Source organism: Fringilla coelebs (assembly GCF_963513975.1).
Source record: "Fringilla coelebs genome assembly, chromosome: 6".
Taxonomy (NCBI): Eukaryota; Metazoa; Chordata; class Aves; order Passeriformes; family Fringillidae; genus Fringilla; species Fringilla coelebs.
In genome coordinates, this window is record NC_140034.1 from 8,501,965 (window position 1) to 8,517,181 (window position 15,217).

Below are 15,217 nucleotides of genomic sequence, written 5' to 3' on the forward strand. Positions count from 1 at the left end.
GACACACTCCAGCCACTATAATAGCCTTCCCGAACTGAGGGGCCCAGAACTGGGCACAGCACTCAAGGTGTGCTCAGCACAGGGGGACGATCTCTGGTCCTGCTAGCCACACTACTCCTGATAGAGGCCAGAATGCCTCCAGCCTTCTCACCCACCTGGGCACTCCCTGCTGACTCGTGCTCAGACAGCCGCTCCCTGCGGGGTGTGAGGCATCACCCCCGCCCCCAGCACGCAGGTTCCTGGCTCTGACTGCGAGACCCGGGGCTGGGCGGCCGGGCCCGAACAGGAAATACCATAGGCCTTGCTAATGGTGTGCTGAGGCCTCCTGTCACCCCGCGGGGCGCAGCTCCGGGCCTCCCCGGCCCTAAGGGAAGTGGCGCCTGACGGCGAGGAGAGCCTGGACCGGGGCAGCCAGCGCTCGCTCTCCCCTCCCCCGCCAGGGCTCCCTGCGGGCTACAGCGCGGCCAGGTCTGAACCTGTTCCCGCCGGAGCCCGTGGCTGGAAGCCCAGACACACCGCGGGCCCTTGGCTGCGATTTGAAATCGGGACGGCCCCGCCTCGCCCCCGCCCCCGCCTCCCTCAGCCTCTCACGGCCGAGGGGCAGGGCCCGGCTGCCATGGCAACCCCACCGCCTTCGGGGTGGAGCCCGAGGGCGGGACAGGCGGGCGCTGTAGCCAATTGCAGCAGCGACTGGCGCCTGCAGCGCCTGGCAGCAGCCAATAGAAGCCGCCGTCGCTCCCTGGTGGGCGCGGTCTCCGGGGAAGGCCCGCCCTCGGCGGACGCGGGTCCCTTTGTGGGGTTTGACAATAAGATGGCGGGCGGGGGGAGGCGGGGCCGGTTGGCCCCGCCCGTCCCTGAGGCGCGGAGCGGGCGGTGAGGCGGGAGCCGAGCGGGAGTTCGTGCGCGGACGTACGCCGGCAACAGCAGTGGCGGGGCGGTGAGTACAGTCGGCTGGGTCGGGCTGGGCTGAGCTGGGTCAGATCCGCGGGAAGCTGGTGTCGGCGGAACGCGTGGAAGGGACGGGATAGATTCAAAATGGCGGCGAGAGCGCGGGGCGATGAGTAACCGCCGGGAGCGCTGAGGGGGCCGGGGCGGCGGGACAGGGGGCCCGTTCCGCACTTCTCCGCTCGGTCCCTTCCGCAGCCGCGCTCCCTCATCCTCCGCGCCTCTCCCGGGCACTCCGCTGCCCTCCCGCTGTCGGGGAGCTCCCCCTCGCTCCCCGCCCCAGCCCCGCCTCTCCCCCCGGCTCTGCGGGCTCCCCCTGCTCAGCGCTCCCGGCCCCCACCTGCGTTTCCAGGAGCTCCTGCCCCATCTGCTCAGCCTGCCCTTCTCCGGGTGCTGGAACCCCTTCCCATATCTCTCGAGTGCCGGGGAGGTGTCTGCCAGCCCCCTACGCCCCGGGGGAGGGCAGACCCCAGTGCTTTATAGGGGCCTTTGTTCCAGAATGAATAGCGATGCTTCTGGCCTTACCATCCCTCTGCTGTGTCTGCATCCCACCTTACACCTCGACACCATCATATGGGCACACGTGCATGCCTAAAGAGGAGGAGTAGCTCTCTTTCCATCTTTTTCTCCACTGTTACACAGAGCTTTGGTTTCTTCCCACGGTTCTTAGAAAAGCCAGTGTTGGAGTAGAGAGGATTAGAGTGGTGGAAGGGAGATACAGCCCCTTCTTGCTTTCCCGTGCTAACCATCATCACTGTACTTACGGCTGTAGAAAAAGCAGCACTGTGCTTCACTGAACCTCCAGCACTGGCCTAGGTACGTCTTGTCTGCTTTCTCCTAAAGATAAGCACTGCTGAAATTCCCTATCTTCTCTGTCACCCCAGTTAGTGGGAAGCAGCTTTTTTCCCTTAAGTACTTAACTATATATTTGGCAGCATATCACTGTCAGTCCAAATTGAGTGTGAACCTGGAATGTCTTAAGTTGATGGTCTAATAAGAATCAAATTTCAAGCATCTTTTTTGTAAAGCAAACTGGGAATTTGTTGATCCTAAAAGCAAAACTTGTAATGAATTACATAATGCTGTGCTATTATTTACAAAAAGAAGCAAAACAACAAAAGCCACAAAACTCCTTTTCCCTTAGTGCACTGTGCTGCAGCTAGCTGTTGTCTCCTTGACAACATTTTTGTTGCATAGCTGTTTCAAACAGCAGTTTAGTTGAATGAACAAAGTTTGGGCTCATGATGCTGAGGTAGCAGAGGAAGAAAGGAGATGATGTAGCTCATCCAGATACTGCCTCTTGGATTGAGAGAGGTGCTGCTTGAAATTATCAGGGGATTTTGAACACTTTGACTCTGAAGCAGCAGCAGTCTTGCTCTGATGTACCAAAAAAGGTTTTATACAATGGCTAATGCCTTATAGTAACAGAGGTCTACGTGGTTTGGTTATTGACCTAGGGAAGAACCTGGAATCACATGCAGAGGGTTTTACACCTTATTGTATTGCATGGGAAAACTTTCCTTCTGTAGTATATAAATAGATTACAGACTGGCCTGGTCTGCCAGCATCCCCTGTCACTTAGTTTGTGGCTGTGATAATGGCTCTTTCACCAGCAGCAACAGTCCCCTCCTGTATTGTCCACTATCTTGGGAGGCAGACAGCCAGAGTCAATCCCTCTAAAATTGTCAGATATACCAAATATCAATTTGTTTTTCTCATGACTGCGCCATCTTTGCCTGTAGTTCTTGGCAGGGGGATGGGGAGATGTTTGTTGTTGGATGTTTGTTATGCCCTTCTCACCTACCCTCCAATAAAGTAGAAATTTTGGGATTCAAATAGTTACCAGACACAGGCTCTCAGAGAGATCACTTTTCATTTATTGAATGTGTCCGAAGTGTATCTGGGGAGCAAAACCTTCTGAACTTTTATAGTGTCATAAAGTGTTTGCCAGAAATAAGAAATAGTTTATTGACTTGGTATGGTGTCTGACTGAAGTTGTAGTTCAGATGCCTTGAGACACTGTTTCTAAAGTTGCTGTGAGCTCAGTCCATAAAATAAAAGAGACTGAGTTGTTTGAAATACAGTTTCCATGACATAACATAATTTAGTTTGAATATCTGGGATCAAGTCAAAAGTTTTTGGCTTGAGAATGTTAAAGGTAGGGGTTTTTTCCATTGTGGTATTTTAACGAGTATGCAGCTTCTTGAGGAAAAACATGTTTTCTGCTCTCCCACCCCCGAGTCCTTTGTCATCCACCTTCTTCCCCTTCCATTTGAGAGCAAGCAATCTCAAAAAATTGTTTATTACTACACAAAACAGAAAATGTGAACAGATGTCCATGTACATCCTCTTTATTTGTTTCTTCTCCAGGTATGCACTTCAGTTGCAGACACAGAACTGTCTTGTACTGCACAGACATGTCTAAAAAAGTATCTGAATTGTTTCCATAGTTTATTATAAAAGTTTTTATAGCCTGTTGGAACAGCATTCTTTTTCATTTCAGTAGTTAAGGGTATTGTTGCATGTGATGGGAAGTCGTATTTGAGATAATCAAATCTTATTATGCTTTAAATGGGATTTAAAAACTCAGCCTTTCTTGTTAAAGCCGTTTAATTACTGTCATTACTTTCATTATTGTCATCTTGCTAAGTAAATCTTAGTCATAAAGTTTCTATGCTGCTAAAGGAAAATTCTGTCATGTTTTGCTATGTTAGAGTTTTGTGTTTGTGCCACGTCATTTTCTCTAGATGCTACAGAGATGTTGTACATGGGTTTGTACAACAAAACTGAAAACTATAGTTTTGTCATAAAAGTAAGGAAGACTTGCTTTCATTACCTTTTGTTTCTGTACACTTTAATGCTCATATGAAAAATTTTTGTTTGCTCTTTAAGTGGCAAAGCTGTAGGCATAAGGGAAAGGCTGGTCCAAAGGTCAGGGCAATAGCCTAGGACTTGGAATTAAACTGGCATTTTCTTCCTGCTGCAGATTTTGGGGGTATTGTTGGCCAAATCACAATTGTGCTCTAATTGTGCATAAATTGGGTTTAATAGTGCTATTCATGTTTGTGGGAATGATGCTCACATCATACAGGATAGCGATACTGAAGGAAAACTGTCTTGTTCTGCATCTCCTGTCCCTGCCTGACATCCTGCTTCCCTGTGCTTGGCAGGTGGTGCTGTCACTTTTACTGCATGGACTCTTGCTCAGTAGCATGGGAGAAGAGGAAGGATTGCATCAAACACAATTCCTGGTATGTCACTTTTAGCTTCTTAAATGAAACTCTAACCTGGTGCTCTGTGTGGTCACGAGAGCAGGATGACAGAGAACTGGCTTTATGATGTAAGATACTAATTGAAATCAAGTGTTAGAAAAAATTCAGTGAATGCTGTGAAAGGTTTATCTTTAATAATAGATAAATGTTTTTCCTCTGCTTCTAGGTGCCCAAGTGTGTGTGTTGTATTGAGGTTTTCAAGTTTTCTCCTGTGCTCTGTTCTGTTGGTGTGCTTTAGAAGGCATATAAATGCCAAATTATAGATGTATGAAACCAGGTTAATATTCAATTGAAGTTTTAATTACTCTTCACAAGAAAGTTGAAATAAAAGAAGCTTCAAACTCTGCACAGTGTTTAATGTTTGATGATGTAATCATACATGATTTGTAAACAGTCCCAAAAGATGTTTCTAGAGGTTGTTTTACAAGGGGAGGAAGGGTATGTTGAGAAATTACTGTTCATAGAAGTATAGGAAAAATAAAATAGGATATCCTCTGATAGGAAGTTTGCAGGAATGTCTAAAAATCTGGAAAAGGAACTATCGAGCAACAACAATATAAAGTATTAAATAGGAGTAATGGAAATATTTTAGATTTCAGGATAAAATTTTAGAAGAAACATCCAAAGTATTTAATACATAGCGAATCCATGGATAGCTTTTAAGAAGTTATGAAAAATTACTACAAGATCAGGTTTATTCTATATTGTAGTCTCTGCATATTATGATTTCTAAAGAGTTTTGTACCTTCAACAGAAAGAAATCTTTTAAGACTTGGCAAATCCCAATGAAGGTTATTTCATGGATATATACAGCAATATTACAAGTGTTGCACAGAGTCAGACCAAGTGTTTATCTAGCTACTGTGCTATCCCCAGGTTTTCACAGTAGATAAGCATGTAATGTATTTTGAAAGGAATAGTGTTGCCCTTTGGTGGATTTTTAGTGTCTCTGAAAAAGCTGAGAAAGAATTCCTTGAAAATATGTAGAATGTACTGGAGCAACCAGAAAAGCAAGGCAGAGTTTAGGGCTTATCAAGGAAAATGGGAGGTTATATAGAAAGACACTGCAATAGTATTTTGGGTTTATCAGCTTGTAGTTGAAAAACTGTTTTGTTTGGGTCACTACCTTGAAAAAAATTTGGTAATTTAAAAATTACCTTGTCCAAACAGTGGGCAAACAGGAATTCTAAGGACAGAAGACTTAGAAGGAAAACAAGGAAGAAGCATAAATGTGAAGGTCAGGTATCAGCTTTCATTTGCAACCTGATTTTTGTAAGACTTAAAGAAGTGATATATACTACATTAAAAAAAAAAGTTACTCTGTATTCCAAGGGACCAGCTGCAATATTTGCATGGGGCACTGTTGTCAAAATTAGTGCAGTTCAGAAGAAGAGCTGAGGCTGGTACTTGAGAGGCACCCCTGGTAGAATTCAGCAAGTGACTTTAGGTGTGAATATTGAAAAGCCTGCATGCACCCTGTGTATTTTTAGCTGGTGAACCTAAGCTACGAATACAGGAATTTTCCTATCCTACAGTCAAGTGGGAAAGGAGTACAGAAGCCCACACTGTCCTTAACTGGACTTGCCCAGTTCTTACTGGAATTACTCAGTTCACTTATTCACCTAAGGAAGGGAACCGGAAGGACTGCTTTAGGCACCTCTGCTGAATGTCTCAAGTTACATGGAACAAATCTAGATATTACTCTCTTTGTAGCCAAATAAGCTAATCTTTTCACATGTGCTGCCCGTGGGTTGTTTTTTTTCATGTTACTCTGTTAGGCATATTAATATTCTGGAGGGATCAAATCTTTTAAAGATGGTGTGCCAGGTTGTATTTTTATTTCCAAAATCAGAGGCTAAGCATGCCAGTAGAAACTCGGGAGGAGCGAGGAGAAACTGCCTCTGCAGTAGGGGAAATGCAGCCGGTGAGATGTTCGCTTCTGTGCGAGGCAGCGGCTCCTGGCTCGCATCAACTGCGGGGCTCAGTGGGAGCCAGGAGCTGGGAGCCCCTGCCCTCTCTGATGCCTTGTGGGAGCCAGGAGCTGGGAGCCCCTGCCCTCTCCGATGCCATGCCTTGTGGACCTGCTCTCCTCTGGTTCCCGAATGTCGCCTTTGGGACCCAGTCCACATGTTCCTGACCCCTGTTGTACCACACTGGCCATTCTAGAACATGGTATGACAATTCTGATGTTTCTATCTTTAAAGAATTTGCTTCTTAATAAAAGATTGAAGTTCACTGTTCTTTTTTAGTACCTTTTTTTTTCCCTCCTCCCTCCCCCTCTGGAACTGTTTATATTGTACATTATTTCTTTTTATTTGTTTGGTTTTTTTAACAGGACACAATGTTTGTGCGAGGATTGAAGAGAAAATGTTTTGATGGTGAAGAAGATATTGAAGGCACTCTGGCTGGTATTAAGGCTATTCCTTCTTACAATCTCCAGCGGCAGTCACTTTTAGATATGTCCTTGGTTAAACTTCAGCTGTGTCACATGCTAGTGGAACCCAACCTTTGTCGTTCGGTACTTATCGCCAACACGGTACGGCAGATCCAAGAGGAGATGACTCAAGATGGGACTTGGCAGATGATAAATACACAAAGCGCAGGGCAGGCATCCCTGGATCGTCTTGTTTCCACAGATATCCTCTGTCGTTCATCTAGGGATCAAGCTGAGGGAAAGCATGGTCCAGCCTATGGTACTTTCAATAAAGACTTTGAGAGTGACCAGGCACAAGATAGTTCAGAAACTATGTCAACAGCCTCTGCAGTGCAAGCACCAAGAAACCCGCAGAGCAACGTGTGGGAAATGGAGAGTCCACAAGAAAGTAAAGGAAACTTTCAAAAATCTTTAGATCAAATATTTGAGACACTGGAGAATAAAAGTCCTAATACTGTTGAAGATCTGTTTTCAGAAGTTGACAATTCTTACTATGATCTTGATACTATGTTAACTGGCATGATGAGCAACACAAAAATGGGACACTGTGATAGTCTTGAAACATTTTCTTCTCCAACAAATACAGCTTCTAACTCTAATTGCAAATCTGATCTTAATGACCTTGATCATATTGTGGAAATCCTTGTTGAATCCTGAACCTCCTTGTGTGGAGGAAAAGATCTGTTAATGGGAAGAAAAGACTTGAGAAAGCAATTTCCACAGTTTGTTCTATCAAATCTGCACGAGTATTTTACAAATATCTATATATTATATAGATACGTATATTAAGAAGCACTTCATATTGCAAAATAGTGTTAACTCTTAAAGTTAACCTGCAACCTGTAGTGTAATAATCTGATTTATTGTCCACTGAACTGTAAGTACAGATGGTAAATGTTTCTACATTGGGGGTCCAAGGCTCTTGAAATTGGGTTCCTTTTACCAATTTGTTTTAGCCTTTGATGGAGGTTATCCTCAGGGAGAGGGATTCTCTTATCTTCTTACACTTCTCCCATAAAAACAGTAATAAACAGAGAGAGAAGCTGGATAACTGGTTTCCTGCTACCCTCCAGTTTCCACTTTGTTACACCACAAAACTCCTACCCATATCTGCTGCTTCTGTTTTAAGTCCCTACATGGCTCTCAAAGAGCAGTATGCAATAGTTCTTGTTATCCTTGCTAGCTTCTTCTGGGTTTTGCTACAATTTTTACTTCAAAAATAGTTTTAAAGTGTTTATTGGTGTTTAGATTTTTCCAGGTATTTTCCTAAAATATATTTTTTACTACAGATGTTATGTCAGCTGCTAACTTAGCAACTTTTGATCTTTGATATCTGCAGTTGATGTATTTTTTGCAAGATTTTCAAAAAGGGATGCTTTTTTACCATGAGCTACCCAATGTAGTTCAGTAAAGTGTATGTAAATGTAAATATACAGTTTTATACTTTGCATTAAAATGTAAGAACTATTTTCATGATTCTGTTTTATAGAGTAGTACTTTACTAAATTGAGAATTGTACATTTATGCTTTTCATACGCCACATATTTGAGTATCATTATAGGAAGATCTTTGATCTAGCTAGACACAATTACATTTAATTCATTTCAGACCATACTTTTTTGTTAACTACAAACCTAAATGATGCAGGTTTTTATTTATGTGTATTTATATGTAAATGTCATCAAGTGAATTGTTTATCATTGAAGACTACCATCAAATATTTGTTTATATGGGATAACTATCTTGCACTAATTACTACAAAAAGTGTTATTAGCGGCCTTTAAGTCTCACTGGTTGGTATGTCAGGATGTCTTATCATAATTAATATGCTCCACTCTTACCAAGGGTTTCCTCTTGGCTTTTTTTAATAACAAAAAATGTAATACAACATGGGATGGTGGTCTTTTCTTCCAGCACATTTTGTTTAGAGTGTATCTAACTAATCTTCTTCCTAGGAGACTTTTTTGGGGGGAAAGGGATAATTTGAGTATAGCCTATGATTTTATTATAAAATAACAAATGTTCCCCATCAGAAGCTGCTACTGGGGAAAAACCCCAAGCTAGCAGGGTGTAGGGAAAGGGGAAAATATGGATTGGTTTCTAGAATGTGTTGGTCATGGCTGTGCCAGGGGAAGACATCTGTCAGTAACGTTGTTGTTCTCCGTAGATCTGAGCCAAGCTGGTTGCTGAAGAAGAAAAGAGAGCCTTGCTCTGTGTGACAGGCTCTGCCTTCCCATGAGTGACCTTACCTACAACGCACATTCTCAAACCTGGAAAGGGGATTGGAGGTGGAGCTGTCAAAGGGGTGTTAAGAACATTTGAGTATCACTTCAAGAATAAGGAGAACACTGAGCTTATGTGCTCTAGAATCATCTGCTTTGAGGAAAGATATAATTTAGCTAAATTTTGCAAACTCAACAGTTGAATGTGTATTAGCTCCATCTTCTGAAACCATGCACTTTGTGTGAGTCTTCAGTGAACTAGAAGATGTTTCCTTGTATTAAATTTGGCATAAGATAACTGTAGCTAAACTTTGATTAATAACTTCATGTTAAAGGAAGAAATAGCATATAGGCACTTGCAAGTTCAGTCTGTGGGATACAGCTGGACCACAGAGAAGCCCATGCCTTAACTGAGAGATCACTTAGAGGTATTGCAGCAATAAACGCTGATTCAGGAGGATCCAAATACAGATAAAAACTGTCATCTCACAGTGAAATAAAGCTGGCTTATGTGGTAGTGTTTGTTGTAGTATCAGAAATTCTTTAAAAAATTATAAATCTGCAGGTAATTTTTCTTGATGCTTTTCTCTGTGTGAACCACAGAACTGGAAAGCAGATGCCTTAGGGTAAAACAGAGAACCAGTTTCAGTTTTATAAAGGGAACATCAGCATTGATTGGAATAACTAAATACTCTGGGAAACTTTTCCAAAAATGCTCTGAACTGTGTTGAAAGCCCACAGGTTTGAGCAATTGTGCATGTTCCCCTCTGCCCCCACACCCTCCATTTTCATTAAATGAGCAAATTTCATGTTAAGATATCTTAAAAATGCTCTTCCCCACCTCCTTACTGTGCATCAGTCTACATGTTACAGAGAGTATTCAGGATAACTTGTTCATAACTGTTAAACTGTGTATGTCACGTGCACATGTGTGTATTTATAACTCTGTACTTCATCTAGCTGGGTGGATTCCTTTACTGAGGAAGCTGTGCCTACTTGAAACAATTTATAGAGTCTACTAGGCTTAACAGGAAAGGTGTTAGGTAAGTAGGCATTCGTGGAGTTAAGCAGTTAAACAGAAATATATATCCTGTTTTATTACATTCTTAAAACTTATGCCAAATCTTATGTGCTCTTACAAGCCTGATATCTTGGCTCAGCAGGTATAAGATTTGGTATTGCTGAAACTTGCACAGTCACCATGCAGAACTGTTTGGTGCCTACGACTGGTCTGACTTTGACTTGCAGAGACCAGTCTGTAAAATCAGCTTGTCTCCCTATTGCTTTAATAATGTGTCTCAGTCTAATTTAGCTTCTCATGTTTCTCTTCTCCTGGTTAAAAAAAATTGAAAAAAGTGAAAAAAGAAGCTTTATTTTTTAACTGCTATTCTCATTTCTTTAGTGAGCTGTTAAAACAAATGGTGAGAGATGATACTTCTGCTGGGGATTGTCTTAATTTCTACATGTAAATGGGAAATTTAAAAAGACATAGCTTCTTAAATTAGGAGAGGCTTCTGACAGATTTTGCTGCCACTCCCAGCAGCCTTTTTTCTCTTGTGCTCGTAGGGAAGAGTTGTGGAGCTTGCACAGCATCAATGCCATGTGTCAGACAGGGCTGTTGGCCTGCTAATGGCACTGGGCTGTAGACTTGCAGCACAGCAAGCACTGTCAGGCACACAGCTAATATCCAATGTGCTTCCTTTGCAGGTAGCACTGAGTATCTGTGCCCTTCTTCTGTGTCTGTGGTTTTATTTCTCCTTTTCCCTTGCCAGAAAATCAGAGATGAGGCAGACTACAAGACGTGCAACGATCCAGGCTGCTGTAACAATGGCTCATCTGCTTATTGCTTCTCTGTTTGCGTGGTATTTGTTAGTTTCTTTTACTCGCCTCTCTCTCTGCAGCTCTGGAAGTTTGCCTAGCAAAAAACATCACCTCTCTCTACAACCAGAGCTATATTTGCCTAAAGGACAAATTTGGTCAGTGAAGAGAGAATCAGGTGTTTGAATTAAAAAAGCACCTTTCCTGAGCAGACTGCCTTAGAGGCACAGCAGTGAAGGGTTTCAGCCTGGAGCAGGTTAGGGATTCACACATGAGCTGAGCCTTCAGACTCTGCAGGAATTACCTGTTCTTAAAGCTGTCCTTAGACTTTTTTGAAGTCTTGGGTATGTCTGGGCTACTTTAGTAAGCATTTTAAAAGGCATTATTGTAAATTGACTGAGAATATAGTTTAATATTGTAATTATCAGACCATTATGGATTTTTTTTTGTGTCTCAGAATATTGATTTGTGTGACTGCTTTACAGTCTTGCAGCTTATTCCATATTCCCTTATAGGTAAATGAACTGTCAAAAGCTAGAATGAAAAAAACCCAACACATTTGCTTTCTGACATCCATGATAAGACAAATAAAAATGCTTTCAAAAATTACTTTTGTTCAAAGTGAAAATATGCTTGTGTCTCAGGCCTAGGATGTAGTCCCATATGCAGAAAAACCCCATGACAGATGATGACAAATTTTGTTTGCTCATCAGTTCTTAAATGAGTGTTGTTTCACACTCTGACTAATACTAAAAGTACAAAGCCACCAAGTTTCAAAGAAATTAATAAACATCTTGGGAACGTGCGTATTTTTGTCAGTCTGGCTTATTAAATACAAGGTTTTGCAAGGATTGTCTGAACTTCTTTTGGTGTCTCTTGCAAAGTTGACAGTTTTCCTTCTTTTTTCCCAAGAAGTTTTCATGGAGAGGTGAAATCCCAAAGAATAAATCGTCAGGAGAGAGACTTATTTTAGATGATTGTAGTGCTTTTTTGGACAAAAAAAAAGCTAGTGAAAAAATACAGAATTTTCATTATTTGACATGATTTTCTTAAGTCTGTATGGTAGCTCTTTCTTAAAAAAAAACTATAATTATTCATTTGCTTAGCCAACATTCCCCCAAAATGAGTGGTTTATGACCTGAAGAATTATTGTGGTTAATGTTCATGCATGACAAACATGTCAACAGGAAAACCTAATGCTAGCGGCTGCTTTGCATTGCTTGGGAAACATTTGAGTAATTTCAGCTGTCATCTTTTTAGGGAAGAGTAATTTGAAGGTACAGGTGATTACATGACTGCTTGCAAAACCAGAATTAAACAGAAATTGTGTCCCCATGTATGCTGTATTTGGAAGTCCCGATGGAGTGGGAAGTGCAGGGATGTACTGCAATAGTAAAATGCTGCAGCAAAGGAAGTAGTATATACTATTTTTCATGTTCCATTTACAGACAAGATTTGGAGAGGAAATCAAAAAAAAGTAATGCAACTTCAGCCTGGAGTTGTGCAAGCTTACAAAACAGGACTTCCAAATGGAAGAACAGGTATGTTGATAAAAAACTCAATTTACTATGTCAAATAAAAAAACCCCATTCACTTTCCTGTGTTTGAAATCATTACTGAAAGGCCAGATATGGAAAGCACTGGGTGTTTGGATTATTTTGTGTCCAGTGAACTGACTGAAGTTTTAGAGAAAATTGTTGAATGGTTAATTGTTTAAATTCAAGCTCAGTACCATCATTTGCTTTTTTTCCCTCTGCTTTGTGTGAAGGGTATTGGGGGAGAGTGGTTTTTCTTGTAAATTGTGATTCTTTTGACAAAAGAGAACAATGGCTAATTTCCTACTCTGAGAAATACTCAGTAAGGTGTTGTTAGGTTTTGTAATAGCCATCATGTGTCATGGCTTTTTCTAATAAACTTGAGTAGGTGTAGGAATAGTTTGTTCACAGAGGCTTTACCACCAAGAAGAGGTGTTAAAACTAACCAGGGTTTACTGCAGTGTGCTTTGCCTTTCTCACTTCCCTATGGAAGGATGGCATAGCAGGATCATTCTGCCATTCAGCTTTAGAACAGCTAATTAATTTCAATCAAATCCATCAGATCTCACAGTCACTAGATTTTTAGAGCGTTTCCAAGTGTGGAGATACCAGGAGAAAACAACATTCTGTACTGATAAGCAGTAATCCAGATAAGGGAGAGATACAAGTTTTCAGGCATGAGACCAGCTTCACTTAGAGCTCATACCTTAGACACAGAGTAATTAATCACAGACATAAATCCATAGGAAAGCAGTCTTCATTAGTTCTTGTGTTCCTGGAACTGTATTTGAATAGATGCTGAGTATGAAGGTAAGAAGTAGCAAACCCCCAGCATTCCTTTCAGATGAGTTATATAGAGACCTTCATTGGTTTGGGGGTTGTGTTTTTTCCTGGTTTATGTGAAATTTGCTGCAAAAGCAAATATGCTGCTCGTGAGAAAGGCATCTTGGCTTGCTGCAGTGAGTGTAGTCATACTGAAAGGCCATGTTTAAAGCTTTAAAAAATCTCATACAACCCTCAGTTTGCCTCAAGTTTAGTTCAATTCAAAATGGGAGAGCATTAGACTCCTAGGACATGATCTCATTTGAGAATGTAAGGACCTTTTAAAGGAAAATTTTTGTCAGGAAAGACCTTATATGTGAGCTCAGCCCTCTGAATTCTTCACTGTGTGAGACAAGCATGGCTCCTCTAGCACATGAAACATTAAATACTGCCAAGCTAAATGAGATTCCAGTTCTTTTATGTGAATCCCACTGTTTACACAAGGAAAAGAGTGACCAAACCCTTTGCAAATAATCACCATATTTTGTGTCATTTCTATTAACTTCTTCAGGTGTTAAGCCATGAATCCAAAGTTCTGATGCATGCATTTAAACAACGCCAGGTTCTTTTTTACTGTAGCTCTTGTCAGATCATGCTTGAAACAACTGACCTTTCTAGAAATATCCACTATAGAAGGTACATTCACCCTTTTCTATTGCACAGAACAAAAACTGCTTACAGAACAGCTGACCACCTCAGGTTAATCACTCAAGCAAGAGTGAGGAGAGCAGGGTGAGCAGCGTTGGTGTCTTTCTGGAAGGTCTGCTGGACTGGAGGAGAATTGCTGTACCAGAGACTCAAGCATTGAGCTGGAGAGGGAGAATTGTCCAGGCCTGTACTGGTGCTGCAGGGCTGCCCAGAGGTCACAGCCTTTTGGCCAGCAGGGATCCAGTCTACAAAACCTAATCTTGGCTCAAGGTATGGGGACACTTTGGTGGTACTGCTAGTTAAACTACCCCTTCATATTCCACATTAGACATAATGGTTCCAGATCCATCCCTTCACACCAGCTAGCTTTGTACTCCTGTCCTGTGTGTATTCCTTGGAGATAATCCCCAGCAGATGGCAGGGGTCGGTCCTGGTGCAACACTCCTGGCTGTCCCTGGTTGACTCTAGCAGACAGAAGAATCCTGAACATCTCAGAGTTACTCCTCCACTTCAGCCACAGTGTGTGGTGGGAAGGAAGGGAGCTGGGGGAGGTGTTTGTTCCACTCCTCCCCCTCAGAGCTGACACTGGTCCTGCACTTACACTTGGGGCAGCAGATGGACCATGGGGGTCGGGGTGTCGCCCCTCAGCCATTCGGGGAGGTGACACAGCTCGGGCAGCGTGTCAAAAAGGATTCATTAGTGCTTCTCATGGCAGCACTCGCTCCCCTTCTGTGCTCTGTGACCCCCAGCAGTGAGGTCAGAGCACAGCTGTGGCTGGGGAATTGGGGGCACCATGCTGCAGGAGAGAGGTGGCCTGGAGAGATGATCCCCCTGTCCTCAGTGAGGGACCCACGGGGGTCACCTCTGGCTTTCTGTCTCTCTGCCCTTCACCCCCATTGCACACTCCTACCCCTGCACGAGTGCCCATCAGGAGACACAAGGGTTAAAATCTGTTGGACCTGAGGGTTTAAAAGAAAAAAATCTCCATTGCTGAATAATCACAAAAAGCAGCTGATCTTTCCTCGAAGTTGTAGTGTATCCACCAGAAAATTGCAAATGTTTCTGTAGTATTTATGAGACCGACATGGAACCTTGTGTGTGAGCTTGGTCTGTGCTCGCTGTCCATGTAGGAACCTGTATGTGCAAATGTCCTTTTGAGTTTTGTTTGGCTTTAATGTCCTAGAGATTGGCTCTTCCAGAGATGAGTTTAGATCAAGCAGCTTTTAGGGGATGCATCAGGTAACCAACCCATGGCAGGGTTCGACAAAGGATCAAAATCGATCTTTGCAAATACTTCAATGTCAGATTTTGAAATCTGGTTTGTACAAACACTTGTGCCAATGCAACTTGATTACGCAAATGCCCGTGAAAAGCAAATATGAGGTTTGAGCATGGCTAAAACCACCTCATCTTTGAAGGAAAAAAAAAAAATCAAGTGAATATTCATGGCAGAATTGTGCAATGTTTGACGTAGCTCTAGGGCTGGTCGGGAGACGTGTGCGCCTCGTTTCCCAACAGGCC

General features: G+C 42.7%; 1 protein-coding gene across 2 annotated transcripts; it reads left to right on the forward strand.

The window, feature by feature from the left end:
• Positions 1-818: 818 nt before the first annotated feature.
• CDCA4 (cell division cycle associated 4) lies at positions 819-10,381 on the forward strand. Of its 2 annotated transcripts, none has more exons than XM_084207491.1 (3): positions 819-937; positions 4,116-4,196; positions 6,553-10,381. In XM_084207491.1, the coding sequence occupies exons 2-3, from the start codon at positions 4,158-4,160 to the stop codon at positions 7,306-7,308; spliced, it is 795 nt and encodes a 264-aa protein (XP_084063617.1). In that variant the 5' UTR covers positions 819-937; positions 4,116-4,157; the 3' UTR covers positions 7,309-10,381. The 2 variants fall into 2 exon arrangements, with proteins under 2 accessions (XP_084063617.1, XP_084063618.1); XM_084207492.1 differs by lacking the exon at positions 819-937 and adding an exon at positions 1,656-1,761.
• Positions 10,382-15,217: the final 4,836 nt, after the last annotated feature.

What these genes read in the sequence shown, in the direction of transcription:
- CDCA4 (XM_084207491.1), top strand. Translation starts at nt 4,158, where the DNA reads ATGGGAGAAGAGGAAGGATTGCATCAAACACAATTCCTG. An exon ending in TGCATCAAACACAATTCCTG is followed by an intron (nt 4,197 to 6,552) that starts GTATGTCACTTT and finishes TTTTTTTAACAG; the next exon opens with GACACAATGTTTGTGCGAGG.